Consider the following 14,030-nt stretch of genomic DNA (forward strand, 5'->3'; position numbering starts at 1 on the left):
GGGGAAGGGGGCTCCATTAAAATCCCATTTATTTATACAGATATACAGGGAGTTACGGGGGGCCCAGGGGACCCCACTCCACCCTCCATGCCCTGCGGAGGGGCAAGAGAAGGCTATCTCTCCCCCCATGGGTGACCCCATGGGGGTTTGGGGGGCTGCCCTTGGAGGAGTGTTGGGGGAGGTAGGGTCGGGCGCTCCCCCGAGGGCATCACCTGCTCCCCAGGCAGTTACTGGCCCTGGCGGCGCTGGGTAGTGTCTGGAAAGCTGTGCTGAGGGAACTGGAGGGGAGGGGGATTACTGGGCACGCTGGTGGTGGGGGGGAGAGGCCCCCGCAGGGAGGACGATCCGGCCTGCAGCTGGCTCCAGGGCCCCAGCAGACCCAGAGCAGGGGCATAGGGGGGCCTCCCGCTCGGCTCCCACCTGGGGCCAGGGAGGTGGAGAGGAGCGGTCAGGGGTTCCAAAAGAGAACCCGGCACCTTCTGGCGTCTTGGAAAAGTTGAGCCCCACGGACACCCAGCCCTGGATGTGCGGCTCCCGAGAAGGAGGCTCAGAGACCTGGCGTGGGTGTCAGGGTGAAGGGAAAACTCCCAGAGACCATGCTGGAGGGCGATTCCTGAAGTAGGCCGAGGCCGGCGGGAGGCCGTGGGAAGGGCCTCCTGGGGAGAGGGCCAATAGCACCACCAGGCCCCAAGGCAGGCAGGAGGCAGCCAGGCCTCGGGGCCTCCAGACCGAGGCCGGGAGTCACCTGTGGGAGACAGAGGGGAGGGGAGACTGGACCACGATCTCCAGGGTGCCAGAGGTCAGGCAGCTCCGGCCCTTCCTCTGAACGCCTAGGGGCGACCCTGGTAATTCTCACAGGGCATCCCAGCTAGGGAATTGGGATTTGGCACCCTCCGGAAATGCCAGGCGGGAGTGAGGGTGCTGGGGGCTTCTGCCCTCCCAACCCAAGCCTCCATCCCTCCATCCCCTCACCTCAGTGCCACTGCCCGGCCCCGCCCCCCAGCCAGCGTGGTGGCGTGGGCTGGGGGGCCAGGTGGGCATCATACGAAGACCTTGGCCAGGGCGTCGGCGCCCGCGCTGGCGATGAGGGCCTTGCTGGGGTGGCAGGCAACCGCGTGGATGGCCTCCTCATGCTTCTTGCGGTGGGCCGTGATCTCCTGAACGCACGTCTTGTTGTCCAGGCTCCACAGACGCAGCGAGCAGTCATGGCCTGTGCGGGTGCAGGAGCAGGAGAGGCCGTCGCCCAGCAGCTCTGGGTCCCCCAGCTCCCTGCCCAGAACCGCCTCCTGAACCTGGCCGTCCTGGAGACAGCTGAACGGTCCTGGCCGCCCCGCCCTCTGCCACCCACCATGGCTCGTGCTTTTGTGCGTGCACTCGTTTGCTGACATCCCGGCGCAGGGTGGGCTCTGGTCAGGCCAGCACACCCCCTTCACCCCCCTGGGGAGTTTCAGCCCCTTCATCTGCCGGAGTCCCAGCCATGCCATAGAGGAGCAACCCCGCGGTCACTGGGGCTTGGTGTCTTTATCCACAAACGGCAGGTGCCCTAACTGCTAACACGTCTTGTGGGGACTGAGAGTCAGATAGGCCTGAACGTCAATTCCTGCAACCCGCTGGGCTGTGACCAAGTGAAGTGACTTCTCTAGGCCCAGTTTCCACGTGTGTGCAATGGGGGCTGCAGTACCAACATCATTCAAAGGCAACGGGGCCATGTGGGAGCACACCTACTGTGGCTCCTGTGTTGTCCCCACCCCCGTGACCACTCTAACCAGCCACAGAGGGGTTCCTGACCCCTGCTTGGACAGCACTCCCACTAGCACCCCAGCCTCAGAGAGCCCCCGAGCACTCCTCTGCCCCTCCTGCACGGAAGGGCACACGCCCTCACTCCTGAGGGGCCAGAAGGCTCCCGGCTTACTTCCTGACATCAGGAAGACGCCATTGGGGTCCACGGCGAGGCAGGTGACCGCGTCCAGGTGGGCGACCATGGAGTGCACCAATTTCCCTGCAGGGACAGAGGGTGGGCGACAGGTTACTTTTCCACTCTGCACCCAGCCTGGAAAGGTGCAGGGGTTAGCGGGGACACAGCCTCCAGGGTGGACCCTGGGAGGGCTCCATCTGAGCCGGGCTGACCCCTGCCCCCCACCAGCACAGGTGAGCGGGGCCTGGGGAGGCTGGGCCTCACCTGTGCGGTTGTCCAGGAAACGGATGCCTCTGTCGTCATGGGCGGTGATCGTGAGGGGCTGGCTGGGGTGACTCACCACCTGGTTGATCTGGGTTGGGCCTGAAAAGGAGAAAAGGCAGAAGTCAAGGGGGAAAGAATCAGGACGACCAGGAGGGACAAAGATGAGAGGAGAACCGCCATCCCGTCCCGGCCTCTGCCGAGACGTCAAGCAGGGCTGGGCCCCTGGCCGCTCCCTCCCGGGCCCAGGGCTTCTCCATCTGTGCTGTGGACACTGCGTGGCCCTGGGGCGAGCAGGAGGGGTGACGACCGTGAAGGCGGTGCTTCTGCTCCACCAGGCGGCCCACAGGAGAGTCCCCGGGGATGTCTCTCCCCCAGGCCTCCGGAGCTGTCCATAGGGGCACAGTGACTGGGACTCGATCTCCGTCCTGCTCGGAGCCCTGGAGAGGGCAGAGCAGCCACCGTCCACTGACTGGGCAACAGGAGAAAGAAGTCCCAGGAGAAACTGGGGCCCTGGAAGCATTCAGACCTCAGCCCCTGGCCCTGGGCTCCCCCTTACCGCTGTTCCCCCGGGAGTCCAGCGTGAGGAGGGCACTGCCAGCCTCCAGGTCATACAGGACGGTGTCGCCAGAACGGAAGGAGGCCACGACGTGGGCAGGCTCGGCGCTGGTGAAGGCCACTGAGGTGGGGGTCCCGTGATCTGAAGGCGGAGGGGACAGGAGGCTGCCAACAGCCCTGCTCCTGCCCTGTGGCGGGAAGCCTGGGCCCGTCAGGAGTCACCCTCCTCTGGGGGCCTCCACCCCAGATGTCACGGCCCCCCATGGCCCCGCGGCCCGCCCCTCACCGCTGGCTGTGGAGAAGGTGCAGAGGCAGGTTGGGCTGCTGCTGCTGGGGTCCCAGATGCGGACGGTGCCATCGGCAGAGCAGGAGGCCAGGCGCTGGGAGGCGGGACTGAAGGCCAGGCCCCACACCGCGTCCCCGTGGCCCTCCAGGACGTGGCTCAACACGCTCGGGTCTGCGCCAGCCAGAGGGAGGAGAGGGCTGCGTCAGGGCCACGGCCCCGCTCCAGCTCGGACAGCTCGGACAGCCCGGGAGCGCCGGTTCTGCCAAGTCACCCCCTAGTCCTCGTGCCCTCAGAGCTGCTCAGGCTCTGACCGTGGGCCAGCTGTTCTCTGAATGTTTCAGGCTTTCAACGGCCCCAGAGTGGAAGCTCCAGAGGGAGGGATTATCTGGCTCCCTGCCGTTCCCCCAGGCCCGTGACAGTGCCTGGCACAAAGCCCTGCTTGGGATGTACCTTTCAAGACTCAGTTAAGGGAACAAGGGCCGAGACTTCTGCAGCCTGGCCCCTGGAGTCAGCCCTACCCTCCGTCCCTGCGGTCTTTTCTTGCCCACTCTCTCCTCCAAAGCCCTCTGGTTGTTCCCACCATGGCCTCCCTGATCACTCGGGTCCACGTGCGGTGCTCTGGCTGGGCCCCGCTGACACCCAACGTGTGACAGCCTGCCAGGCGAACAGCAGACACTGCCTGGGGCTGACCCCTGACCTTTGACAGGGTGAGACGATCCTGAGAGGAGACAGAGATCCCCAAACTCTGTCCCAACATGCTGCAGCATGGAGCCAGGTGTGTGATCAAAAGCATTATCAAAAGAGGTGTCAGAGGGCAGGCACACGGACACTGAACAAAGGGGACGGTCTGCTCCCTTCTCCACTTGATATTAAACCCTGCAGCCCGGCCCAGCTAGAGTCTCCACCTCCCCTGCCCTGCCTCCTCCGCTCGACCACGCAGATGCAGGCAGAGACCAGAGTGCTGCCAGGGCCCACCACGCCTTTGCCTGGTTTGTCCCAAAGCTCCACCCCAGTGAGCTTCTCTGCACCGCTCACCCATCACGCCCTCGCTGCCTCGTCTCATCTGATCCTCAGTCACATGCTGAATCACCCGGGCCCAGGCTTCACCAGAGTGGGAGTCCTTGGCATTCCCTCCCGAATTCTCGAAGTGTGAGGCCTGGGTGCTGAGGAACCAAGAGGCCCCTGGGGGCAGGTGTGTGGGGGAAAGGAAGACGGGAGGGAGCTGTCGTGCTCACCGTAACCGTCGTAGGGGTCCATGTTGAGGTCTGGAATCTTCCAGCTATGGATGCGGGCGTCTGCCCCACCACTGTAACAGTATTCACTGTGGCTGCCCATGGCCACGGCCAACACGGGGCCCCTGGAGGATACGGAGGTGGGGTGAAGGGGGGACCAGACACTCTGGGCTCGCCTCCTCCTCTCAACGGGACCTGAACTATGCCACTAGCGTATTTCAAGGCTGCTGAAAAGGAACCCAGCATCTGGACCTCTGGTTGGGCCACCCAGGCTAGCTGCCTGTCCCCAGCCTCCCCCCTTCTCTAAAGGCTGTGCCGAGAACCAGCTGTGGAGCACTGGAAGCCTGCACGCCGTCGGGAGCAGGGCAGGGTATGTGCAGAGGGCCACGGGGACCTGGAGCCTCTTGGCCGCCCTGCCGTCTGCCCTGGCTCCCAGGATGGCAGTGAGCGGGCCGGGGGCAGGGGCACTTCCCTACCTGTGAGCCCGGAAGGCGTGGATAGGCTCCACATCTAGCGCGGCGTTCCTGTAGGTAGGCAGAGGAGTTCGGGAGTGACCCTGCGCCCCCATGCCCGGATGCCCCCACCCTCCACCCCGGGGCTGCGGCCCTCACTTCTTGGCCGTGACTGCCTTCTGGAGGTTCCAGAGCTTCAGCGTGCCGTCCTCGGAAGCGGTGAGCAAAGCCGACTGGCTGTGATGGAAAGCCAGGGAGCGGATGCCGTCGTAGTGGGAGCGGAGAGTGAACTTGGGGTTCCAGGTCTTCTTGAAGGCATCTTTGCTGTCAGACAACTGGGGTGGGGGAGCTGCCTCAGGGTCTGCCCATCCCGGCCGGTGGTCCCCATACCCAGCCCCACATGCAGCTGCGCTTGGCACACAGGAGCCTCTGGCCCAGGCCAGACAGCTTCCTTCTCGCCGCACGCAGAGGCCCCTCACTCGCTCAGCGAGTTCCTGCAGTACGCAGGGCCCGTGCTAGCTTCTGAGGAGGCAATGGTGAGCCCAAGCCCGGGGGCGTCCCCGTTCAGAGGGAGCCTGGGGGAGATGTCAGAGATCATCTCCACTGCAGAGACGATCAACAAGCAGTGCCATGAATTTCAGATGCACGGAGAGAAGGTGCCGGGCAGCCTGTCCTCCTCTGTGCGGGTCAGTAAGGCTTTCCTGGGAGCTGACACGTGACCAGGACGTCATAGGTAAATGAAGGGGAGAGTGCTGAAACGGAATGTGCCAAGTCCCCAAGGCAGAGGGGGCGAAGGCGGATCTTGAGCTGAGAGGAGGCCAGGGACGCAGCAAGTGAGCAGAGCAGCAGGGAAGGAGGCCTAGAGGGCTGGCCCACACTCAGGAACCTCCTCAGGGACGGGGCCCTCAGGAGGGTTTAGAGCCGTGACTGCTCCACGGCAGGGGTGCTGGACTGAGGAAGAGGAGAGTGGCTGCAGAGAGAGGCGGGAGGAGGTCCCGGGGAAGTCTCCCGGGGACTGGAGCAGGGGACCAGCACACGCAGCGGGGAGAGACCGGGGAGCAGCGTTCACAGGCCTCTGGGGGAGAGTCCCCGAGACAGCACAGAGGGCCTGATGGACCACGGTGTCCCTCTCGCGGTGGGGGGCCCGGGGAGGGCCCCTGGGGAAAGGAGACGGGCAGACTGTCAGGCAAGCCTCAGGGCCCTGCCCTAAGACGGGGTGCACCCCGACAGACCCCTACATCTGGGCTCTGTCCCTTGAGGTCATCACTTCTGCCAGTTGTTCAGGACTAGAGGGTCTACCCCCTCAAGCGCATGCAGCCCCCCCCGGGGGGGGGCGTGTCTTCATTTCATTTTGGGGGAGCAGAAGAACCCTGCATCTTCCTCTCAGACTCTCCCAACCCACCCCCGCCGCCCTCCCAGAGTGCCTAACCTGGCTGAGATCACCAACCACCTGGAGTCTCGCTGGAAGCTGCGCCGAGTGTCCTACCACAGGAACAAACTCACACGCACCCACTTCAGAGATGCCCAGAGAGCCAGCGGCCTGGCCACAGATCTCAGGTTCAGGACACTGGCCCTGTCTCTCTACATTCCAGCCCCTTTGCCCCGCCAGCCTCCACTCATACCAGATCAGCCTGATTTTTTTTGTGTGTGACTGGAGGTCACCTTCCCGTCCACAATCCCTGCCTCCTGCACAGACTCCTACCCGTTCTGCCCCACCCCAAAGGCACCTGCTGCCTCTGATGCTGTATTTGGACTCAGCATCCTTTGCCCCTGCTTCGCGCCCAGAGTGGGTCCTGGATTTAAGTTGCATGGAAGCCTGGGGTGGGAGGGAGCACTGCTGAGAGGAGGAGCCTGGCAGTGAATGAAACCCAGGCTTCAGAGCCTGCTAGGCCAGGCACCTTGGTGACCCCGTCCAGTCCCAGCGCCTGTCTGTATCAGCATCCCTGTGACACAGGGTGAGCTGGCGAATGATCACACATTGTCCTGCTGTGTGAGAGGCTGGGTGCAGGCAGGCACCCGGCCAGAGCTCAGCCAGTCCCAACACTGCACCGGACGCCTGGGGGGGCCCGAGAGGGGTGGGGCACCCCAAGGACTTACATCACAGCTGAGGTCGTTGTCGTTGGTGACGGTGAGATCTGCCAAGTCCCCCAGGCTCACCTCCCCGCCCCCGATAGTGTCCATGATGAAAACGTCTGAGGAGAAGCCAAAGGAACCTGGTAGGGGGAGGGGAGGGAGGGGCAGAGAGGGGCCGGGGGAGAGAGAGAGAGACAGAGAGAGGCGGAGAGAGGTGAGAAGGGAGACAGAGAGGCAGGGAGAGAACAAGATCAAGAAATACAGCTGGAAAGAAAGAGACAGGGAGAGACAGACAGACAGGGCAGGACAGACAAAAAGAGGGAGACAGAGATAGACAGACGAACTTTTGGGACAGGGAGGCTGCAGACCAGAGGCTGGGCCTCGACCCTGAGGACACAGAAGCCCGGGGCTTAGCTCTGCAGCCTCCCTCTGCCGTGGGCTCCTCAGGACTGGGCCAGGGTGCAGGGACCGCTTACCTTCGTGGGGCCGGGGCTGGGGGGTGCCAGGAGGCGGGCCGGTCACTTTGGGGGGCAGCCCATCCACATCCCGAAGGTCAGCCAAGATCCCCTGGAGTTTGACCCGCCGGCTTTCTGCAGGCACAGGGTGCAGGCGGGCAGGCGTCACTAACCGGCCACTCAGCCACGTGGGGAGGGTGCTCTCCTGCCACTGTGGGGGCGCCGGGGAGCCCTGGGCTCCAAGTGGGGGTGGGGGACAGGCAGAGAAGACAGACGGAGAGGGGACCCTCCATGGCCTCAGTCCCCCGTCATCCTACATGACCAGGGGCCTCAGAGCTCAGAGTCACAGGACAGGAAGCGCTGCCCCCCTGCCTCCCCCGCGCTGGGTCTGCATCCTGTTCCCCCTCCCCATCCCCCCAGGTCCACCAACTGGCCAGGGGTGAAGGGCTGGAGGCCCTGCCTCAGGAAGCTGGGCCTGCCTGTCACCCCCTGAGATTTTCCAGGGAAGGGGAGAGGGCCTGGCCACGGCGATGCAGCCTCTGGCTCTCTGGGGCCACTCTCCCCTCAGGAAGTATATCCGTCCGGTGGGGACCCTGGGGCAGGAAGCAGCTGCAGGCGGCAGTGTGCACCCACGGTGAGGAAGGCCGGCTAGGAAACCCCCAACTCACCCAGTTCATGGTGGGTCCCCTCTCCAGTACATCGCCGCGGGTCTGGAGAGCCCTCCCCATCCTCTCCCGAGCCCAGGAAATCAAACTCGTTGATGGCGTCCTCTGAGTCGTCCTCCTCGTCTTCGTCCTCCATCTCAGGAACCAGGGCCTTGGATGGCAGCTGGGGCGTGGAGACCACCAGAGAGAGGTCAGGGCCCAGCCCACTTGGCCTCCCAGAGCAGAAAAACCAGGGTTCCTGGCCGGCCCCAGTCCCACACCCTGACGCCATGCTCCCCCTACTGGAAGCCCTCAGGGCTGCACCTCTCTAGGGCTCCAGGGCCGTGCCAGCCCCCAAGCCTGGCTCTGGAGACCCTTTTTGCTGCTGCCTGCCGTGACCCCCACACAGGGCCCTCCTCTTCTTGCTCAGGCTGTTCCTGCTCCCCCGTGCCCTGCCTCCCAGCTCAGTACACTTCTCAGGAAAAAACGTCAGATAATATGACAACCTGTTTCGGGGGCGAGGGAAGCTATATTTGGGTGTATGGGTGTACGGGCGTGGAAGGAGACACTACAAAGTGAGATCAGATCCGTGGATACAACAGTAATGACAATGAACACTTACCACAGTGCCGGCCTCTCTGGGTTACTCAGTGCACTGCCTCAGCTTCGCATATATGATTTCACAACCCCACGAACAGTTACCACTCTTCTAATTATTACTCCCATATTACAGATTAAGGAAACTGAGGCTGAGCAGAATCAAGCCCCTTGCCCCAGGTCCAAGTCACTCCACATACATCAAAGACAAGCTTTGGGCTGTGAGGCTACCTGGGGGTCTCCAAGTCTTCCTGGTAACCTCCTACACTGGCTGCATTTTTGTTTTCTTATATAACAAGCAGGAGCTACTTTTAGAATGAGAAAACACCCCAGTTCTTCCTTTCTGAGAAACAGAACGCTGGGTGAGTGAATACAGAGTCTGAGTTTTCCCACACTCGGCCGTAACCAGGGCTGAGAACCAAATGCTCTCGTTTTCCTCAGTCCACGAGCTTGGAGCCCATCCCAGGCCTGTGAACGGAGGGGCAGCATTGTGCCTGCGTCTCCCCACCAGGCCTTTGAGACGCAGCCTCATGAGGTGACATCTCACACGTAGTCCGTTAGCCTCCCGGTTCCTAAGCACCACTATGTTTAACATCAAGTGCCATCCGGGAGGCACTTCAGAGACTGCACTTACGTCGCTTAAAGAGTTTCAGAGTTTTCAAAGACCAATTGGATATGAGTTCTGCCTTCAGTGTTGGTTTAGGATACAGCTGGCCCTCAGCACTGGGACTCCGGGACCAGTGGACTCAAACACCACCTCTTCCAGGAAGTCTTCCCCCTCCTCAGTGTCCCCAGCCTGGGCCCTGCTTCAGCCAGGCTGCGAATTCCTCCAGGGCGCGGGTGACTCCATCCGAGGCTCAGCACCCCAAGCTGGGTCTCAAGGGTACGGACATGGAGGAGGCTGCGCTAGGGCATTTTGAGGGGCCAGCCTCTGGCCTGTGTGGGAGGGGGATGGGATGTGACTGCCTTCCCCTTCCTTTCTGGGAGAAGACCTAGGGTCAAGGTTCAGACGGCCTGCCCAGAGAGACGATGGTAGGGCTCAGCCCCTGAGACGGGCCTTGCTTCTCTTTCACCTCCTGGGACCGTCGGTGCCACGCGCCTGCCTGGTGTGAACTCATTTATTTTATTTTTCAAACATACAGATTTTACTTATTCATTCATTTTTGGCTCTGCCATGTGGTGGCTTATGGGATTGCAGTTCTTTGACCTGGGACTGAACCTGGGCCGCAGCGGTGACAGCGCCGGGTCCTAACCACTGGACCACCAGGGAACTCCCAGGACTCATTTTAATGAATTCCTCAACAACTCAGAAACAGACTACCAATCTCTGAGGCCGACACCATGACAAAGAGAATCACGTGCCCCTGGTTATAGAGCCAGGCCGGTGGCCACTCTGGGAGGCACTCATGGGCGGGTCTCCTGAATCGCGGTCTGGTTACTGAAGGTCAGCTGGTGGAGACAGAGGCCTGGGGAAGCGTGAGACCCTGCACAGTGAGTCGCCTGACAGGGCGTGTGGGACCGCCGCAGGGAGCACGCGAGCATTTCTAACAGGAGCGCAGAGCAGAGGGGAGGTTTCCCAGAGTGGGCTGAGGGAGACCTGAGAAAGGAGTGGAAATCCACCAGGGGGCAGAGGGACCAGGCGTTCTGGACTCAGAGACACCCTGCTCTTCCTGGAACCCCAAGGAGAGGGCTCCGGCTCCGGGCGCTCCGGTCCCCTCAGCGCGCTCTCTGAGCACTGGACCCCGCACTGAGCCACGGTGGGGGCCCTGGATAGAGAGTGGAGGCCGGGGCAGGCCTGACACCAGACAGGGAGGACCCAGGGTGGTCCCGGTCAGAATGGGGCAGCCCGTAGGAGATTCCTGACCTTCTAGGGAGAAGGGGAGCAAGGGCGAATCAGAGAAGGCTTCCTGGAGAAGGGGGTGTCTGAGGCGGGTCTGAGGAGGGAGGGCTGGAGTTCGGGTGGGAAGAGCCGGTCAAGGAAAGCCCCCGAGGCTGTCTCCTCTCCCTTCATGGGTGCGTGTCCCTGCCTGTGACTACCTATAAGCCCACTGCTGGCCACAAGCTCCTTCCTGCAGGGACCAGACCTCTGTGTCTCCATGTCCTTGCTGCCAGCACAGAGCCTGGCCCAAGAGGTCTACACTGACAGGTGAGACCAGGCCCCGCCTCAGGACAGTGCCGTCAGGATGGCAGGAGCACTGGGCTCTGGCAGTTCAGGAGCAGGGGTGAAACGTGGTGGAAGCCCGACCTCCAGGCTAAGCTGAGAAGACCTGGACTCTCCACTTTGTAAGCAGTATCCCTGGGCCTGGGTCCCACCACCAGCAGACTGGACACTCGCATCCTACAAAGTGCCCCCCAGAGCTCCCCAACCTGACTCCAGGCTAAGCTGGCGGCTCGGCCACATCCCCTAAGGATGCTGGGGAGGGAACAGAAAAGACCCACACAGCCCCTGGCTTGGGGAGCTCACAGTCTACTGCAGGAGACAGCCGGGGGCATGTCAGAACATTTCCAAGTCCCACTTTGGTTGGGATGGCGGGAAGGAGAACGCGCCATGAGAGGGCATCTTGGGGCTGGCCTGGCCTGGTGATTCAGAGAGGCCACTTGGAAACATCAGAGCCCAACGAGGGAATGTGGAGAGAACGATGAGGGTACAGTTGGAGGAAGGGTTGCCCTGCCAAAAAAGACCAAGGCGCTTCGGAAGGGACCAGAGGCCACAGCACGGCTGGACAGGAGACGGGGACGTGGGGAAGGGATGGACCAGTCCTCAGAGGAGCCCGAGAACACCCCCGGAGGCCCTCTGCATGCAGGAGGTCCTCCTGCATTGGGGGCCCCCCGGGCTCGCGCCCTCACCTTCACGCGCTGCTTCTTGTGCTGCACGCTGTCCAGCTCGTCATCCTCGTCACTGTCCTCGTCCTCGCAGTTCTGCAGGAAGGGGATCTGCTCCAGCACCGAGCCGCCCAAGCGTTCTTTGCCATCCTTGCCGGCCGCATTCCTGCCCAGGACAGGGGGGCAGAGGGGCTGTCAGTCCTGCCAGACGACAAAGCTTGGCTGGGAGTGCGCGGAGGCTGGGGGGCAGGAGCCTGACCCCAGAGGAGCCTTGACTGTGACCCCGCACAGGGCTTGGAGCCCAGCCTCGGCCAGGCACACCCCGGTTGGACCCCTCACTGAGCTCTGACCCTCCCCCAGTTCCAGACCAGCTCCCGACCCTGACCACACGCCCCCCGCATGTGCCAAGTCAGACAGAGAGCTGGTCACGAGATCGCCGCTGACTCTGCAGCCCTCATCCCCAAGGCCGAACCACATGCACACAGGGCAAGGAGTGGCGGGGACACACCCAGCGACAGCAAAGTGGGACCAGACCGGTCAGCCCGGGACTGCTTGGGCCCCTCACGGCCTGCGCCCTCCCCACGCCAGATGGCGCCGCCTGTCCACCTTCGGGCCTGCTGTTGAGTGGTTCCCTGGGGACGACAAGTTTGAGCCAAGGAGGTCATTTGCCACCAAATGTGACTTGAGGGCAGAATTCGAAGTTCAGATAAATGCGGACGGCCTCCCAAAAGGAGGCTACCACCGGACTGATGCTCCAAGCGTCCTTGTCAGCTGCCCGGGAGGACAGGTGCCACTCGGTAGAGACCCCCCAGCCCTCAGTTCCCAGCCTCCCTGCTCGGGCTTTCGTCCCCCACGCGAGCTGCCTCCGCCCAGCCCTCTGCTCCTCTGGGGGCCTCCACACGTGGAACGGGCTCCTTCCTTGGCGCCATCTCTGCACCCCCTGCCTCAGTGACTGCCCGGCCCCATGGTTTTCAAGCCCACCTGTGTGCTGGTGAACTGGAGATAGTCATGAGTCAAGTGCTGCCCCTACCCTCGCCACGGGGGCTCACAGAGACCTCGCACACTCCACTCGTTCTGAATGGCCCCCTTGAAGCCCCCCACTCATCTCCTCCATCTGGGTCAGCACTGCTCCCAGCTGCTCAGACCCCACCCTCCAGTCACCCCAGTATCTCTGCCACTCCCCCCACAGCCAGTCCTTTCATTATCACCGGCTCCCGCTGAAAACCTGCTGAGAAGCGGACCGGCCTCACCCCTCCACTGCTGACGTCCACCGTCTCTGGGCTGGACGTCTCCAGGAATCTCCGACCGGCCCTCCCTGCTCCCATCCTGGCCCTCAGTCAGCCTCTCCATCTCAAAGAAGACCAAGATGATGTCACACCCTGGCTCAAAACCACAAGCCCATCTCTAAGCTCCTTATCGTGGACCGTGAGGCCCACTGCGATTGGACTCCTGAGATTTCAGCCTCACCACAGACCACGGCACCACGTGCTGGCAGCACTGCCACCACACCAGCCTCTGCCTGCTCCTGGGCGTGCCGGCCCCCTCCTGTCCTGGACCCTTTACCGAGAACACTCCCCTCCCGGCTACTTGGCTGGCTCGGCCTCCACTCCATGCAGTTCTCTGCCCAGACGTCATCCTGTCCTAAGCAGTCCTGCTTCTCCCATCGCCCTTTTTCTCTTAAATTAAGATTTTTTTTTTTTTTGATGTAGATTGTTTTAAAAGTCTTCACTGACTTTGTTATAATATTGCGTCTGTTTTATGTTCGGGCTTTTGGCCACAAGGCACGTGGGATCTTAGCTCTCGACCTGGAAAAGTCTTAACCACTGGACCGCAGGGAAGTCCCCTCCCACCGCTTTCTCACTGCCTTTCACAGACCTCCTCACATCATCAGCGATTTGTTTTCTGACAAACAATAGTTACCAATGAGAGAATGAGCAAGGGAGAGCTCCCGGGGGGGCAGTGACCACGTGCCGTGCTACGCCCCCCAGATCCCCCAGGGACGTGGTGTTTGCTGGGAAGCCTGCAGGCTGGCGCCTCGGCCGGGCCCGGGTTGGAGGGGAGCTGCGGAGCGCAGCAGCATGGAGGTGACGCCAGGAGAGGGCCACCCAGGGGGACCCAGAACAGAACCTGCACATCCCACAAGGGACAGAGGGTTCCGGAGCAGAGGAACCCACGCTTCACTCCAGGAAGGACGCGACTCCAGGTCATGGACTGGCCTCATGGCGGGTGGGGGAGGAGACACCCTCCAGACCCCAGGGCTCACCTCTTGATCTGCTCCTCGATCTGTTTCACCAGCAGCGACTCCCCACCGCTGAGCCCCCCAGGGGCCGGCGGGGCCCTGGGGCCCCCTTCGCTGGGCTCAGTGGCCCCGTTGAGCTCTAACGAGCGGCCCAGCAGGGAGCGCACACGCTTGGACCGCATGTCCAGGATGGTGTCGGTATAGCCGACCTCTTCCAGGTACCTGCGGGGAGGCAGAACCAGGACAGGTCTGCAGGGGAGGCGGAACCTGGGTGGGTCAGGCGCCACATGGCTTCTTTCTATACCGCAGGGGCAGATGTGAACTGGGCCAGCCTTTTTGGAGAAGCAGCTGAAGACAACACACCGAAACCCCACACAAGCGTTCCCCTGACCCTGCTGCTTCCCCTTCGAGACTACTCCCGGTGGAAGCCTTCCTATGTGGGTATCGCGCTGCCGCAGACGCTTGCAGAGACAGTGTACATCTGGGGGACCTAAA

The 14,030-nt window shown here is 62.5% G+C and overlaps 1 protein-coding gene across 2 annotated transcripts in view; it reads right to left on the reverse strand.

The window, feature by feature from the left end:
* The window catches only part of STRN4 (striatin 4), a 24,649-nt gene continuing 10,619 nt past the window's right edge, over nt 1-14,030 (reverse strand). Inside the window, exons 5-18 of one of the 2 annotated variants that reach the window (XM_065926365.1) lie at nt 13,560-13,757; nt 11,321-11,462; nt 7,901-8,060; nt 7,254-7,367; nt 6,802-6,896; nt 4,864-5,039; nt 4,729-4,776; nt 4,256-4,377; nt 3,021-3,191; nt 2,736-2,876; nt 2,180-2,278; nt 1,913-1,999; nt 973-1,210; nt 1-745 (exon numbers count right to left, since the gene is read on the reverse strand). In XM_065926365.1, the coding sequence (XP_065782437.1) occupies nt 1,041-1,210; nt 1,913-1,999; nt 2,180-2,278; nt 2,736-2,876; nt 3,021-3,191; nt 4,256-4,377; nt 4,729-4,776; nt 4,864-5,039; nt 6,802-6,896; nt 7,254-7,367; nt 7,901-8,060; nt 11,321-11,462; nt 13,560-13,757 (1,723 nt within the window). In that variant the 3' untranslated portion in view covers nt 1-745; nt 973-1,040. Of the gene's footprint in view, nt 746-972; nt 1,211-1,912; nt 2,000-2,179; nt 2,279-2,735; nt 2,877-3,020; nt 3,192-4,255; nt 4,378-4,728; nt 4,777-4,863; nt 5,040-6,801; nt 6,918-7,253; nt 7,368-7,900; nt 8,061-11,320; nt 11,463-13,559; nt 13,758-14,030 lie in introns of both variants that reach the window. The other variant, XM_065926364.1, reaches the window with a different exon arrangement.

This window comes from Muntiacus reevesi, chromosome 2 (genome assembly GCF_963930625.1).
Source record: "Muntiacus reevesi chromosome 2, mMunRee1.1, whole genome shotgun sequence".
In the NCBI taxonomy this organism is placed as follows: Eukaryota; Metazoa; Chordata; class Mammalia; order Artiodactyla; family Cervidae; genus Muntiacus; species Muntiacus reevesi.